The sequence below is a fragment of the Oncorhynchus masou genome, chromosome 25 (assembly GCF_036934945.1).
Source record: "Oncorhynchus masou masou isolate Uvic2021 chromosome 25, UVic_Omas_1.1, whole genome shotgun sequence".
Classification (NCBI taxonomy): Eukaryota; Metazoa; Chordata; class Actinopteri; order Salmoniformes; family Salmonidae; genus Oncorhynchus; species Oncorhynchus masou.
This window is the reverse complement of record NC_088236.1, coordinates 27,734,720-27,750,096: the sequence shown is the minus strand read 5'-3', so window position 1 is coordinate 27,750,096 and position 15,377 is coordinate 27,734,720. Positions and strand designations below refer to the sequence as shown.

The following is a 15,377-nucleotide window of genomic DNA, read 5'->3' as shown; positions in this document are numbered from 1 at the left end:
ACAGCTTTAAGTAGCTACATGCTCCACACTACTCTCCTCTCCTGAGACCCAACAGCTTTAAGTAGCTGCATGCTCCACACTACTCTCCTCTCCTGAGAGACCCAACAGCTTTAAGTAGCTGCATGCTCCACACTACTCTCCTCTCCTGAGACCCAACAGCTTTAAGTAGCTACATGCTCCACACTACTCTCCTCTCCTGAGACCCAACAGCTTTAAGTAGTTGCATGCTCCACACTACTCTCCTCTCCTGAGAGACCCAACAGCTTTAAGTAGCTGCATGCTCCTCACAACTCTACTCTCCTGAGACACAACAGCTTTAAGTAGCTGCATGCTCCACACTACTCTCCTTTCCTGAGACCCAACAGCTTTAAGTAGCTGCATGCTCCACACTACTCTCCGCTCCTGAGAGATCCAACAGCTTTAAGTAGCTGCATGCTCCACACTTCTCTCCTCTCCTGAGAGACCCAACAGCTTTAAGTAGCTGCATGCTCCACACTACTCTCCTCTCCTGAGAGACCCAACAGCTTTAAGTAGCTGCATGCTCCACACTACTCTCCTCTTCTGAGACCCAACAGCTTTAAGTAGCTGCATGCTCCACACTACTCTCCTCTCCTGAGAGACCCAACAGCTTTAAGTAGCTGCATGCTCCACACTACTCTCCTCTCCTGAGACCCAACAGCTTTAAGTAGCTGCATGCTCCACACTACTCTCCTCTCCTGAGACCCAACAGCTTTAAGTAGCTGCATGCTCCACACTACTCTCCTCTCCTGAGAGACCCAACAGCTTTAAGTAGCTGCATGCTCCACACTACTCTCCTCTCCTGAGACCCAACAGCTTTAAGTAGCTGCATGCTCCACACTACTCTCCTCTCCTGAGAGACCCAACAGCTTTAAGTAGCTGCATGCTCCACACTACTCTCCTCTCCTGAGACCCAACAGCTTTAAGTAGCTGCATGCTCCACACTACTCTCCTCTCCTGAGACCCAACAGCTTTAAGTAACTGCGTGCTCCACACTACTCTCCTCTCCTGAGAGACCCAACAGCTTTAAGTAGCTGCATGCTCCACACTACTCTCCTCTCCTGAGACCCAACAGCTTTAAGTAGCTGCATGTTCCACACTACTCTCCTTTCCTGAGACCCAACAGCTTTAAGTAGCTGCATGCTCCACACTACTCTCCTCTCCTGAGACTCAACAGCTTTAAGTAGCTGCATGCTCCACACTACACTCCTCTCCTGAGAGACCCAACAGCTTTAAGTAGCTGCATGCTCCACACTACTCTCCTCTCCTGAGACACAACAGCTTTAAGTAGCTGCATGCTCCACACTACTCTCCTCTCCAGAGACCCAACAGCTTTAAGTAGCTGCATGCTCCACACTACTCTCCTCTCCTGAGACCCAACAGCTTTAAGTAGCTGCATGCTCCACACTACTCTCCTCTCCTGAGAGACCCAACAGCTTTAAGTAGCTGCATGCTCCACACTACTCTCCTCTCCTGAGACCCAACAGCTTTAAGTAGCTGCATGCTCCACACTACTCTCCTCTCCTGAGACCCAACAGCTTTAAGTAGCTGCATGCTCCACACTACTCTCCTCTCCTGAGAGACCCAACAGCTTTAAGTAGCTGCATGCTCCACACTACTCTCCTCTCCTGAGACCCAACAGCTTTAAGTAGCTGCATGCTCCACACTACTCTCCTCTCCTGAGAGACCCAACAGCTTTAAGTAGCTGCATGCTCCACACTACTCTCCTCTCCTGAGACACAACAGCTTTAAGTAGCTGCATGCTCCACACTACTCTCCTCTCCTGAGACCCAACAGCTTTAAGTAGCTGCATGCTCCACACTACTCTCCTCTCCTGAGAGACCCAACAGCTTTAAGTAGCTGCATGCTCCACACTACTCTCCTCTCCTGAGAGACCCAACAGCTTTAAGTAGCTGCATGCTCCACACTACACTCCTCTCCTGAGAGACCCAACAGCTTTAAGTAGCTGCACGCTCCACACTACTCTCCTCTCCTGAGACCCAACAGCTTTAAGTAACTGCATGCTCCACACTACTCTCCTCTCCTGAGAGACCCAACAGCTTTAAGTAACTGCATGCTCCACACTACTCTCCTCTCCTGAGACCCAACAGCTTTACGTAGCTGCATGCTCCACACTTCTCTCCTCTCCTGAGAGACCCAACAGCTTTAAGTAGCTGCATGCTCCACACTACTCTCCTCTCCTGAGAGACCCAACAGCTTTAAGTAGCTACATGCTCCACACTACTCTCCTCTCCTGAGACCCAACAGCTTTAAGTAGTTGCATGCTCCACACTACTCTCCTCTCCTGAGAGACCCAACAGCTTTAAGTAGCTGCATGCTCCACACTACTCTCCTCTCCTGAGACCCAACAGCTTTAAGTAGCTGCATGCTCCACACTACTCTCCTTTCCTGAGACCCAACAGCTTTAAGTAGCTGCATGCTCCACACTACTCTCCTCTCCTGAGAGACCCAACAGCTTTAAGTAGCTGCATGCTCCACACTACTCTCCGCTCCTGAGAGACCCAACAGCTTTAAGTAGCTGCATGCTCCTCACAACTCTACTCTCCTGAGACACAACAGCTTTAAGTAGCTGCATGCTCCACACTACTCTCCTTTCCTGAGACCCAACAGCTTTAAGTAGCTGCATGCTCCACACTACTCTCCGCTCCTGAGAGATCCAACAGCTTTAAGTAGCTGCATGCTCCACACTTCTCTCCTCTCCTGAGAGACCCAACAGCTTTAAGTAGCTGCATGCTCCACACTACTCTCCTCTCCTGAGAGACCCAACAGCTTTAAGTAGCTACATGCTCCACACTACTCTCCTCTCCTGAGACCCAACAGCTTTAAGTAGCTGCATGCTCCACACTACTCTCCTCTCCTGAGAGATCCAACAGCTTTAAGTAGCTGCATGCTCCACACTACTCTCCTCTCCTGAGACCCAACAGCTTTAAGTAACTGCATGCTCCACACTACTCTCCTCTCCTGAGACCCAACAGCTTTACGTAGCTGCATGCTCCACACTTCTCTCCTCTCCTGAGAGACCCAACAGCTTTAAGTAACTGCATGCTCCACACTACTCTCCTCTCCTGAGACCCAACAGCTTTACGTAGCTGCATGCTCCACACTTCTCTCCTCTCCTGAGAGACCCCAACAGCTTTAAGTAGCTGCATGCTCCACACTACTCTCCTCTCCTGAGAGACCCAACAGCTTTAAGTAGCTACATGCTCCACACTACTCTCCTCTCCTGAGACCCAACAGCTTTAAGTAGCTGCATGCTCCACACTACTCTCCTCTCCTGAGAGACCCAACAGCTTTAAGTAGCTGCATGCTCCACACTACTCTCCTCTCCTGAGACCCAACAGCTTTAAGTAGCTGCATGCTCCACACTACTCTCCTTTCCTGAGACCCAACAGCTTTAAGTAGCTGCATGCTCCACACTACTCTCCTCTCCTGAGAGACCCAACAGCTTTAAGTAGCTGCATGCTCCACACTACTCTCCGCTCCTGAGAGACCCAACAGCTTTAAGTAGCTGCATGCTCCTCACAACTCTACTCTCCTGAGACACAACAGCTTTAAGTAGCTGCATGCTCCACACTACTCTCCTCTCCTGAGACCCAACAGCTTTAAGTAGCTGCATGCTCCACACTACTCTCCTGAGACCCTCCTGAGAGATCCAACAGCTTTAAGTAGCTGCATGCTCCACACTTCTCTCCTCTCCTGAGAGACCCAACAGCTTTAAGTAGCTGCATGCTCCACACTACTCTCCTCTCCTGAGACCCAACAGCTTTAAGTAGCTACATGCTCCACACTACTCTCCTCTCCTGAGACCCAACAGCTTTAAGTAGCTGCATGCTCCACACTACTCTCCTCTCCTGAGAGATCCAACAGCTTTAAGTAGCTGCATGCTCCACACTACTCTCCTCTCCTGAGACCCAACAGCTTTAAGTAACTGCGTGCTCCACACTACTCTCCTCTCCTGAGAGACCCAACAGCTTTAAGTAGCTGCATGCTCCACACTACTCTCCTCTCCTGAGACCCAACAGCTTTAAGTAGCTGCATGTTCCACACTACTCTCCTTTCCTGAGACCCAACAGCTTTAAGTAGCTGCATGCTCCACACTACTCTCCTCTCCTGAGACTCAACAGCTTTAAGTAGCATGCTCCATGCTACTACACTCCTCTCCTGAGAGACCCAACAGCTTTAAGTAGCTGCATGCTCCACACTACTCTCCTCTCCTGAGACCCAACAGCTTTAAGTAGCTGCATGCTCCACACTACTCTCCTCTCCTGAGAGACCCAACAGCTTTAAGTAGCTGCATGCTCCACACTACTCTCCTCTCCTGAGAGACCCAACAGCTTTAAGTAGCTGCATGCTCCACACTACTCTCCTCTCCTGAGACCCAACAGCTTTAAGTTGCTGCATGCTCCACACTACTCTCCTCTCCTGAGAGACCCAACAGCTTTAAGTAGCTGCATGCTCCACACTACTCTCCTCTCCTGAGAGACCCAACAGCTCGACCATTTAACGCAGTGTTGGTTCGGCTGCAGGGTAAGAGAAGGCTGCCAATTCAACCCTGCCAGAAATACTTGGCACTTCGCGTACAGAGCCAATGTGCCCAAAACCAAATAGAAAGGCCCATTATGTGTATTGCTTACTGGCAAACTTCAGGTTAAAAAAAGACTTCATTTTGGGGCCCACTTTAATCCAGTTAAAGAGAAATGACCCTTTTGTGACCAGCAATTGTTTGTGTTTTCAGCAGTTCTAGTTGTATTTAGACCTGGTTTAATAGGGACCATAACACTGTTAAAGTGAAGTTCCATTAAAAAGCACAGCACTCCAACCCCATGCATGGGAATTCCATAGCACTGATGAAACAAGAAGAAAGCTAACCAATATTCAGCCTTCAGCTACACTTTAATAACATAACCATGAGATCATGATCTAATCCTGAAAGTTGAACATTGATTTGACAAACTCAGACAGGCCAAAAATTCTAACCTTCCCTTAATAACAGATACTTGATCTTTCAAAAACTGTCTCCAATAAACACTGTGGTGGTCTGGTGGCAGACTGGCCGTACAGTGTGGGTAGTATCTGTTGCCTTTCCACCGAAGTGTACTGAATCAGGTGATGGACTGGTTCCAAAACCACTCCATGTTCTCCATTTCCCCCCCCCAAAGTTCACTATGTGCTGGGGGAAGTGAACTGTGGAGACTGTACAGAGGAGAACAGAGCGGGGCCACGACGGGGGAACCTAACTAACACAGAGAGAGAAGCATCCACGACGGGGGAACCTAACTAACACAGAGAGAGAAGCATCCACGACGGGGGAACCTAACTAACACAGAGAGAGAAGCATCCACGACGGGGGAACCTAAATAACACAGAGAGAGAAGCATCCACGACGGGGGAACCTAACTAACACAGAGAGAGAGGCATCCACGACGGGGGAACCTAACTAACACAGAGAGAGAAGCATCCACGACGGGGGAACCTAACTAACACAGAGAGAAGCATCCACGACGGGGGAACCTAACTAACAGAGAGAGAAGCATCCACGACGGGGAACCTAACTAACACAGAGAGAGAAGCATCCACGACGGGGAACCTAACTAACACAGAGAGAGAAGCATCCACGACGGGGGAACCTAACTAACACAGAGAGAAGCATCCACGACGGGGGAACCTAACTAACAGAGAGAGAAGCATCCACGACGGGGGAACCTAACTAACAGAGAGAGAAGCATCCATGACGGGGGAACCTAACTAACAGAGAGAGAAGCATCCATGACGGGGGAACCTAACTAACACAGAGAGAAGCATCCACGACGGGGGAACCTAACTAACAGAGAGAGAGAAGCATCCACGACGGGGGAACCTAACTAACACAGAGAGAGAAGCATCCATGACGGGGAACCTAACTAACAGAGAGAGAAGCATCCACGACGGGGAACCTAACTAACAGAGAGAGAAGCATCCACGACGGGGAACCTAACTAACACAGAGAGAGAAGCATCCACGACGGGGGAACCTAACTAACAGAGAGAGAAGCATCCACGACGGGGGAACCTAACTAACACAGAGAGAGAAGCATCCATGACGGGGGAACCTAACTAACAGAGAGAGAAGCATCCACGACGGGGGAACCTAACTAACACAGAGAGAAGCATCCATGACGGGGGAACCTAACTAACACAGAGAGAGAAGCATCCATGACGGGGGAACCTAACTAACAGAGAGAGAAGCATCCACGACGGGGGAACCTAACTAACACAGAGAGAGAAGCATCCATGACGGGGAACCTAACTAACAGAGAGAGAAGCATCCACGACGGGGAACCTAACTAACAGAGAGAGAAGCATCCACGACGGGGGAACCTAACTAACAGAGAGAGAGAAGCATCCACGACGGGGGAACCTAACTAACACAGAGAGAGAAGCATCCACGACGGGGGAACCTAACTAACAGAGAGAGAAGCATCCACGACGGGGGAACCTAACTAACACAGAGAGAGAAGCATCCATGACGGGGGAACCTAACTAACACAGAGAGAGAAGCATCCACGACGGGGGAACCTAACTAACAGAGAGAGAAGCATCCACGACGTGGGAACCTAACTAACACAGAGAGAGAAGCATCCACGACGGGGGAACCTAACTAACACAGAGAGAAGCATCCATGACGGGGGAACCTAACTAACACAGAGAGAGAAGCATCCACGACGGGGGAACCTAACTAACAGAGAGAGAAGCATCCACGACGGGGGAACCTAACTAACACAGAGAGAGAAGCATCCACGACGTGGGAACCTAACTAACACAGACATACACATTGTGCTGGGGGACCTAACTAACACAGAGAGAAGGTTCAGGTCCAATCTGCCATCTTTTAAAGCAACCAGGATGCAGAGCATGGTTGCTCTGTGTGGATGACTACTGCTGTGCCAGTGCCCAGCCCCCATGACCTCTCCTGTACATAAGTATTGACCTCAATCACCAAGGAGATGTTTGTTACAACATAGGGCTTCAACCTTCCCTCTAGGGATTCTGCTGAAAGTTGAGGAGAGGGGAAAAGTGGGTAAAGCTGACAGTTCCCTCATTTGTACACATGGAGAAAAACAGATCCTATTGCTGCACAACCAACTGAGCTCATATCAAAGAACAGTGATTCACTGTGAGTTGGTGTTATCCGAGTGTGGCCCTACACATCTAACATATGAATACAATAGTAATCCTGACAGTGAATTATTAATATATTATCTAATGTACAGCTTTGTCTGACTGTTCTCCATACCAACACTGTCGTCTTTATGTTCAATGAGATCTAAAAGTGAACCAAGCCTGAAGCCTACTGCATTATAATACCTGATACTTTGGATCTTTAGCCAACCTAAACAGCAACCAGGGTTGAAAGCATGGACCAGGTGTGCAGAAGCTCCAGGATCACAATCAGACTGGGATATACCGATACATGGAAATGACAAACCATAGTCTCAGTGTCTACTGACAGTGAGGTGAGGAGGATGGAGTGGGGTGACTCACCATGGCAGGTCCAGTCATGAGCAGAGAACAGCCGTGACACAGCTCTCCAAACTTCTCCCAGTAGTGTTTACGGCAGTACAGCTTTCCATCCTTCTCATAGTACCAGTTGGTCAGATGGTCACAGCACTCTGAGCACCTGTGGATGGGAAAAACGTGTTTACCTCTGAAAGAAATGAAGAGAGAAGAGTGGACATACGGATCCTTTCAGCAGAGACCATATCAAGTGTAGAGCCGTTTCAAGGTGATTTAGAGGAGAGTCACTACAAAGCCTGAGTGTATCATTTCAAAGACCTGTTGACAATCTCAAAGGCTTGTGTTCGATTTCTGAAAGATTCCTATTGAGCAGAGATTCCCACCACTCAAACAATGGAGTCTGAGAGATGACATGCAGATAGAACCAATAAGCAATAGACGAAGCTAGAGCAGAATAATTACAAAAAGATTCTCAAAGAAAACAGCATCTGAAAAAGACAAATACACTGGGGACTTAGTGCGAGATCTAAGTCAGTTAATATTGGAAATAGTTTAACCGACACGCAAACAGTTGACCGGTCTGTACACTCTCCCTCAACCAATCCTCTTTACAAAGAAAGTGACGGTGAAAGTATCCCTTAATGAGAGGCACTGGCACTGTAGACACAGCGCAGCCGAAGCCATTCATCATGTGAGAAATTACACTGGTGAACATGATACCTTCCACTCCCAGGTTGCACTGGAGTGCAGAGGTTGCTTCAGGCCTTTCTTTAGGATGACGGTATCTACTTGCCTCTGATCGCCAGGGTACGATGTAAAGGAAGTAGGTTACCTTGTTCCTGAGACATGTCACGTCTCGTTGGTGTGATCCATCACAAGGTAGGTAACAGTGTGAAGAGAGTGACTACACACACACACACACACACACACACGTCTACATGAGGGCTGTGGTTTCCCAGAAGAATAAAGCGATAAGCAGCAGACCTTGGGAAACGCTGATCATTAACCTTACCTAAAATACCAGCAACTAACACCAAAGGCTGCCCTCAGCTCTCCCCATCCACAGCCACATTCCAGCATCTTAATGTGTTCCAGTTGTTTCTGAGCATGATGAAGCACCTCTCAGACAGAAACCCTGACAACCCTCTACACAGCCTGGTGGAGGGGGATCAACAAAGAATGTGGTGAATGCACTGATTTGTCTGAATTTCTAGTTGAGTAATGTTCATAGAGTTAGGAATGCTGAAGTTGCCGAGAGATCAGGGAGCACCTGCAGGCTTTGAGGGTACCTTCAGGTAGTTTCACAGGTTATGCAAAATGGCAGCACCAGGTTAAGCTGTGTCAGGCGCACAATCAATTCTAAACCTCTCAAGGAGATTAGTCTAGGTCACTAAACTGGCAACCCACTTACACAGACTCCCTGTGAAGAAGGGGTTGCCAGTTCTGCATACTGACTCATTCATCTGGAGGATCATTTAAAAACCGTGCAAACACACAAAATATACCCCAAAATGTGTGTGCACCAGTTTTCACGCAAAAGTTGCCATTTAAAATGTTTTACTTGAAGTGAGAATGTGCACACCTCCCTGCAAACTTCAGACCATGCGTATGCACATCTGCTAGTGGTTGAAATATTGTATTGCAAGCTGGCAAGTATTTTGTGCAAATGGGGTATATGATGAAAAGCTTATACATTAAAAACTAACAGAAAAACATCTGAATAAGAATGCAAACATTAGTGAGAACAGCAAACCTTTGTGTATTATATCCAGAATCTAAAATAATTCAACATAGGAATCTTATAATTCGACCTAGGAATCATTTTCCTATTTATTTTCATAGCCATTGCAGAATATATTCCTCACATCTTCTGGCCGTGATGGTTTCATATTCCCAAAGTAGCCATACAACACATTTGAAATGACCATGCGCATCTCTCATTTAATTGGACCTTGTAGCCCAGTAAATAGACAGGCTATACAGTATGTATTTCAAACTTTGCAATATCATAAGCAGCCGGCTTTATAATACTGGTATACCGTTTAACAGCTAATCTTTTACATGGAAGTAGGCCTATCTATCAAGTTAATTTTTTTAATTGTCATGTGCAAAAGTAGCCTACAGTGAAATACCTTTCTTGCTCTTTACCAACAAAGCAGTAATGATTATCAGTAGTACTATATAAAATGTACAGTGCCTTGCGAAAGTATTCGGCCCCCTTGAACTTTGCGACCTTTTGCCACATTTCAGGCTTCAAACATAAAGATATAAAACTGTATTTTTTGTGAAGAATCAACAACAAGTGGGACACAATCATGAAGTGGAACGACATTTATTGGATATTTCAAACTTTTTTAACAACTAAAAAACTGAAAAAATTGGGCGTGCAAAATTATTCACAGGTTAAGTTAATACTTTGTAGCGCCACCTTTTGCTGCGATTACAGCTGTAAGTCGTTGGGGTATGTCTCTATCAGTTTTGCACATCGAGAGACTGAAATATTTTCCCATTCCTCCTTGCAAAACAGCTCGAGCTCAGTGAGGTTGGATGGAGAGCATTTGTGAACAGCAGTTTTCAGTTCTTTCCACAGATTCTCGATTGGATTCAGGTCTGGACTTTGACTTGGCCATTCTAACACCTGGATATGTTTATTTTTGAACCATTCCATTGTAGATTTTGCTTTATGTTTTGGATCATTGTCTTGTTGGAAGACAAATCTCCGTCCCAGTCTCAGGTCTTTTGCAGACTCCATTAGGTTTTCTTCCAGAATGGTCCTGTATTTGGCTCCATCCATCTTCCCAACAATTTTAACCATCTTCCCTGTCCCTGCTGAAGAAAAGCAGGCCCAAACCATGATGCTGCCACCACCATGTTTGACAGTGGGTATGGTGTGTTCAGGGTGATGAGCTGTGTTGCTTTTACACCAAACATAACGTTTTGCATTGTTGCCAAAAAGTTCAATTTTGGCTTCATCTGACCAGAGAACCTTCTTCCACATGTTTGGTGTGTCTCCCAGGTGGCTTGTGGCAAACTTTAAACGACACTTTTTATGGATATCTTTAGAAATGGCTTTCTTCTTGCCACTCTTCCATAAAGGCCAGATTTGTGCAATATACGACTGATTGTTGTCCTATGGACAGAGTCTCCCACCTCAGCTGTAGATCTCTGCAGTTCATCCAGAGTGATCATGGGCCTCTTGACTGCATCTCTGATCAGTCTTCTCCTTGTATGAGCTGAAAGTTTAGAGGGACGGCCAGGTCTTGGTAGATTTGCAGTGGTCTGATACTCCTTCCATTTCAATATTATCGCTTTCACAGTGCTCCTTGGGATGTTTAAAGTTTGGGAAATCTTTTTGTATCCAAATCCGGCTTTAAACTTCTTCACAACAGTATCTTGGACCTGCCTGGTGTGTTCCTTGTTCTTCATGATGCTCTCTGCGCTTTTAACGGACCTCTGAGACTATCACAGTGCAGGTGCATTTATACGGAGACTTGATTACACACAGGTGGATTGTATTTATCATCATTAGTCATTTAGGTCAACATTGGATCATTCAGAGATCCTCACTGAACTTCTGGAGAGAGTTTGCTGCACTGAAAGTAAAGGGGCTGAATAATTTTGCACGCCCAATTTTTCAGTTTTTGATTTGTTAAAAAAGTTTGAAATATCCAATAAATATCGTTCCACTTCATGATTGTGTCCCACTTGTTGTTGATTCTTCACAAAAAAAATACAGTTTTATATCTTTATGTTTGAAGCCTGAAATGTGGCAAAAGGTTGCAAAGTTCAAGGGGGCCGAATACTTTCGCAAGGCACTGTATTTTAAAAAGTCAAGCAGAACAAAAACATACAAGAAATATTACTAACACTGTAAGTACTGTAATCGCATTTCTTTTTTGCAGCCCTACAATGTTTCAGGATTTGTGGGCGGTCCATCGTATGTAGGTTGGGGAAAAGTCCATATAAAACATTGTTAAATTGAAACGTTCTGCTGACAGGTCTACGACAATTTGACATTGTTTTCTCATTCACAAATCGACACAGTCCTTTTCCAAATACAGAATAAATGAATGCTAAAGATTACAACATTCTGCCAACACAGTAAATAGACCAGTAGCTTATGTAAACATTTTGACAGTATGGGTAGGCTACAATATAGCTGTGCGATAGGAGCACAACATCATTGCCTATTAAATCAAAGAGCCTATACCAAAGCAAGACATACTGTATGAACCCAATTGATCCACTTGATAAGCTAAATATTGAACAACAATTTGTATTTTGCATGCTGTGGCCTAATGCCAATAGTTCCAAATTATACAGCAAATAAAGAACATTATTGTCACCATAAAAAGTGAATGGAGGCATTTTCCCAGGCAGAGTTTTTATGCTCATTCACGTGTGCACAGTATTACAACAACATCTGATTTATAACTGGAAACCTGCATAGCCTATGTATGGCGTGTGCCAAGTTTATAAATCTCAATATGGTGTGTGTGTGGACTTTTCAGAAATGGCACGAGCAGAAATTTATAACAACGGTTATAAATGCGGCCCCTTGACTGGAGGACACCTGGTTCACTGGCAGCAGAAAAACATTGAGGGAACAGTCTTAACAAATATGCCAAGCACCTGCCTGTCTGGGGGATTGGTGTAGTTTTTCCCTTTATAAAGCACCGGAACATCCCAGTGCTAGCCTGGGTCTGTGGGTGGGGCTTATTTTTATTTAGCTAGGCAAGTCAGTTAAGAACAAATTCTTATTTACAATGATGGCCTACCCAGGATTAAACCAGGGTCTGTAGTGACGCCTCTAGCACCGCAATGCAGTACCTTCGACTGCTGCACCACTATGGATCACAGTTCTCCTAACCTGCAGTAGAGTTGATTCTGGCTCATCAGCATTTGGAGAGAAAATCTACTGCTGGAGATTAGGCAGGTCAATTCCCTTTTACAAGGGTTCATTCTAACACAACACTTATTACTGGTTACTTGGATTAAATCTTATGGAGGTGGTTCATGGCTTCTGGTACATTGTGTGAGGAAACCAATGCTCCAAAAACATGCAGCCCACACAGAGAGACTAAAGCAAGAATATGTAAGCAGGAAAAGAGTGAAAAAGTTATTTCCAGGCCTTCCCGTGCACACAGCCTGGTCTCATAGACTAGGCGTAACATAGCAAATGTAAATCCAGGACACTCTAATTAGCAATGATATGTTAAGTTTGGTATGGTTACATAAGACAGATGGTTACTTAAAAGTGGGATGGTTGGTCGGGGTGGGTGGGTGGGTGGATGGATGGATGGATGGATGGGCGTATAATGAGAAATTATAGCAACTCAAAGGTTGCGAGTTCAAATCTCATTATCACAGAAAACTTTTGCAACTTTTCAACTACTTACTACATTTTAGCTAATTTGCAACTACGTAGAATGTTAGCTAACCCTTCCCCTAACCTCAACTCTTATATCAAAGCTTGATGATTCTTTGATTATCAGCTGTGTAGTGCTAGGGCAAAAACCAAAACATGCACCCCTTGGGGTCCCCAGGACAGAGTTTGGGAAACACTACCTTCACCTTTAAACAAACACATAAACTTAACCCTAGCATAGCTAACGTTAGCCAGCTAGCTAGAATTCATAACATATCATACGCTGGGCAAATGCATAGCATATAATACAAATTGTAATTCAAAATGGGTGATGGACATCCACAAATTAATACATACCATACAAAAGGTAACATACCATACTAAAGGGAGTGTGACGGATTTACGTACAGAATAATACGGAATGCTCCGAGACTAGGTTGGAGCACAGAGGGATGGTGGAGAAAAGCAGAGGGGTGCAGAAAGGCTGCCCAGATAAAGATCACATTAGTGAGGGGAGTGCTGTATGTAATAGGGAACGCTGCCCTCGGACTGGCCTAATGCCCAAATTAGATCCTTTTGTCTGACGGGATGTTGACCAGATCATACATCTTGGTTACAGAATGAAACTAAAAAAGTGACCAAAAAGGAACTGTATTAAAACATTGTTTTTGTCTTTTTTTCCCTCATCTGTACTCTCCTCTGTACTACTGAGACAGTTTAGTGTGTTAGCCAATCTGTGGTCAGTAGTAGTACCCTACTCTGTGATAGTAAACCTGAATATTGCATGTACACTCACACACGCACTGTATGTGAGTATTTGTGAGCAACCTGTATATCATTGTGTGTGTAAAGAGCCAGAGTGTTTTTATAACACAGTCATGGAAACGGACAGAAACAGGAGGCAATGTTGAAATACACACACACACACCTGTGTGCGTATACGACAGGTGTGAAGAATAGCCTGTCTACAGGTGTGCGTTTCAGGGAAACCAACTTTCACTGTAAAACTGAACAACGTAACGTTTGGATGTTCTCTGTTGAGTCATAGTGTGTCCTCCCTCCCTGTCATACCAAAACAACCCAATACCTGAGGAGAAACATTGGATTGGTCAGTCCTGGTGTGGGGGATAAAGGATAACTGTAGGGTACACAGTCATGTCCCTGAATAAATAGACCAAAACAAGATTATCTGATCTAAAAAAACAAGAAACACAATCAGTAGAGTAAACAACGCTGGTGCTTCTTCTTAACCAAGAATGAAAGAAAAACAAAAAGACTCAGGTAAGAGGAAGGGCTGGTCCTCCCAACAATGTCAGGGACTTACCCTGCTTAGACAAACGCCAACAGGCAAGCATTACTTGTTTGATTTCCTCAATTCCACATAACTAGTGGAAGGCCTTTACAAATGCCTTTTGTTTTAGTGTACTAGAATCTCCCAGGCAGGTCGTGCAACTAAAGCTGGTCTTAAGCTAGGTTTCCATCCAATTGGAGACAGATTTTCATGCAAATATTGTTAAATCGGCATGAAGAAAATATGCACATTTTCCCTCTAGTGGTGTTTCCACCAAACAGACTTATTGCAGATTTAAAATATATATAAAAAAATCAGTGCATAGTGCACACAAAATGTACCTTTTGGCTTACATTTGTATGTAACCAATAAAAATCTAAAGTTCAATGTGTTTTCATTGCATTTTCAACTCTACCAACATTTTCTAATGAAAACAGTTGCCTTAAATAGCTAAAAATGTGCCCACTCTGGCCTTGGGACATGCGCTCTAGCCAACAGCTTGCACATAGTGTGGGTAGGCTAGTCTACATGATGAGATGATTTTGGATAAGAGTGAGAATATTTGTATTTGTCAAATAGCATATCATAACATCAGAATAAGACTCTTGATATTTATTGTAAAGGATCATCAAGCTCATCACCATGCACTTTATGAACACTTAAGTTCATCAGTACTATTTTCATCTGAAGCCTAATAAACTGATTTGTTTCCCGAGTCGTAGCGGAAGGACCGTATACCATGTCATCCAGTGACTTCAAGTTTGTTTCGATATGCACAACCGCAGGAAGTAGGGGTGCCGAGTGTGCTGCAGCACCCCTTCATAAATCATTACTCCTGTATGAGCAGAGAAAAATTCTTGCCAGCAGAACAGAGTGAAGAATTCCCCCCCGGTGTTGTCCAACATGTTCCTCAACCTGCCCCCCCCCCCCAACCCCTAGCATTTTACATTTCAACTTCAATGGGGTAGGGAGGAAGTCCCAAGGATTACGGATAGCATGGACCCTTATCTCAGGGTGACTCTGTTGTGCTCCCATGTTACACTACAAGTTTCTGAGAGGGAGAGAAAACCATTCCTCCAATTCTATTGCAAGGAGGTTCCATAGAGAATTCATACTGAAATGTATTCTAAAATGCTGGAAACTGACACTAAGCATTAAGCCTATAGGGAAGCAGTGTTGTAGGAAT

The 15,377-nt window shown here is 45.2% G+C and overlaps 1 protein-coding gene across 1 annotated transcript in view; it reads right to left on the bottom strand.

Annotated features, from left to right (window-relative positions):
• Nucleotides 1–15,377, bottom strand: part of LOC135514030 (LIM domain kinase 2-like) — a 65,225-nt gene that overhangs the window by 41,254 nt on the left and 8,594 nt on the right. The window contains exon 3 of the mRNA XM_064937165.1: nucleotides 7,560–7,695. Coding sequence (XP_064793237.1) covers nucleotides 7,560–7,695 — 136 coding nt within the window. The remainder of the gene's footprint in view (nucleotides 1–7,559; nucleotides 7,696–15,377) is intronic.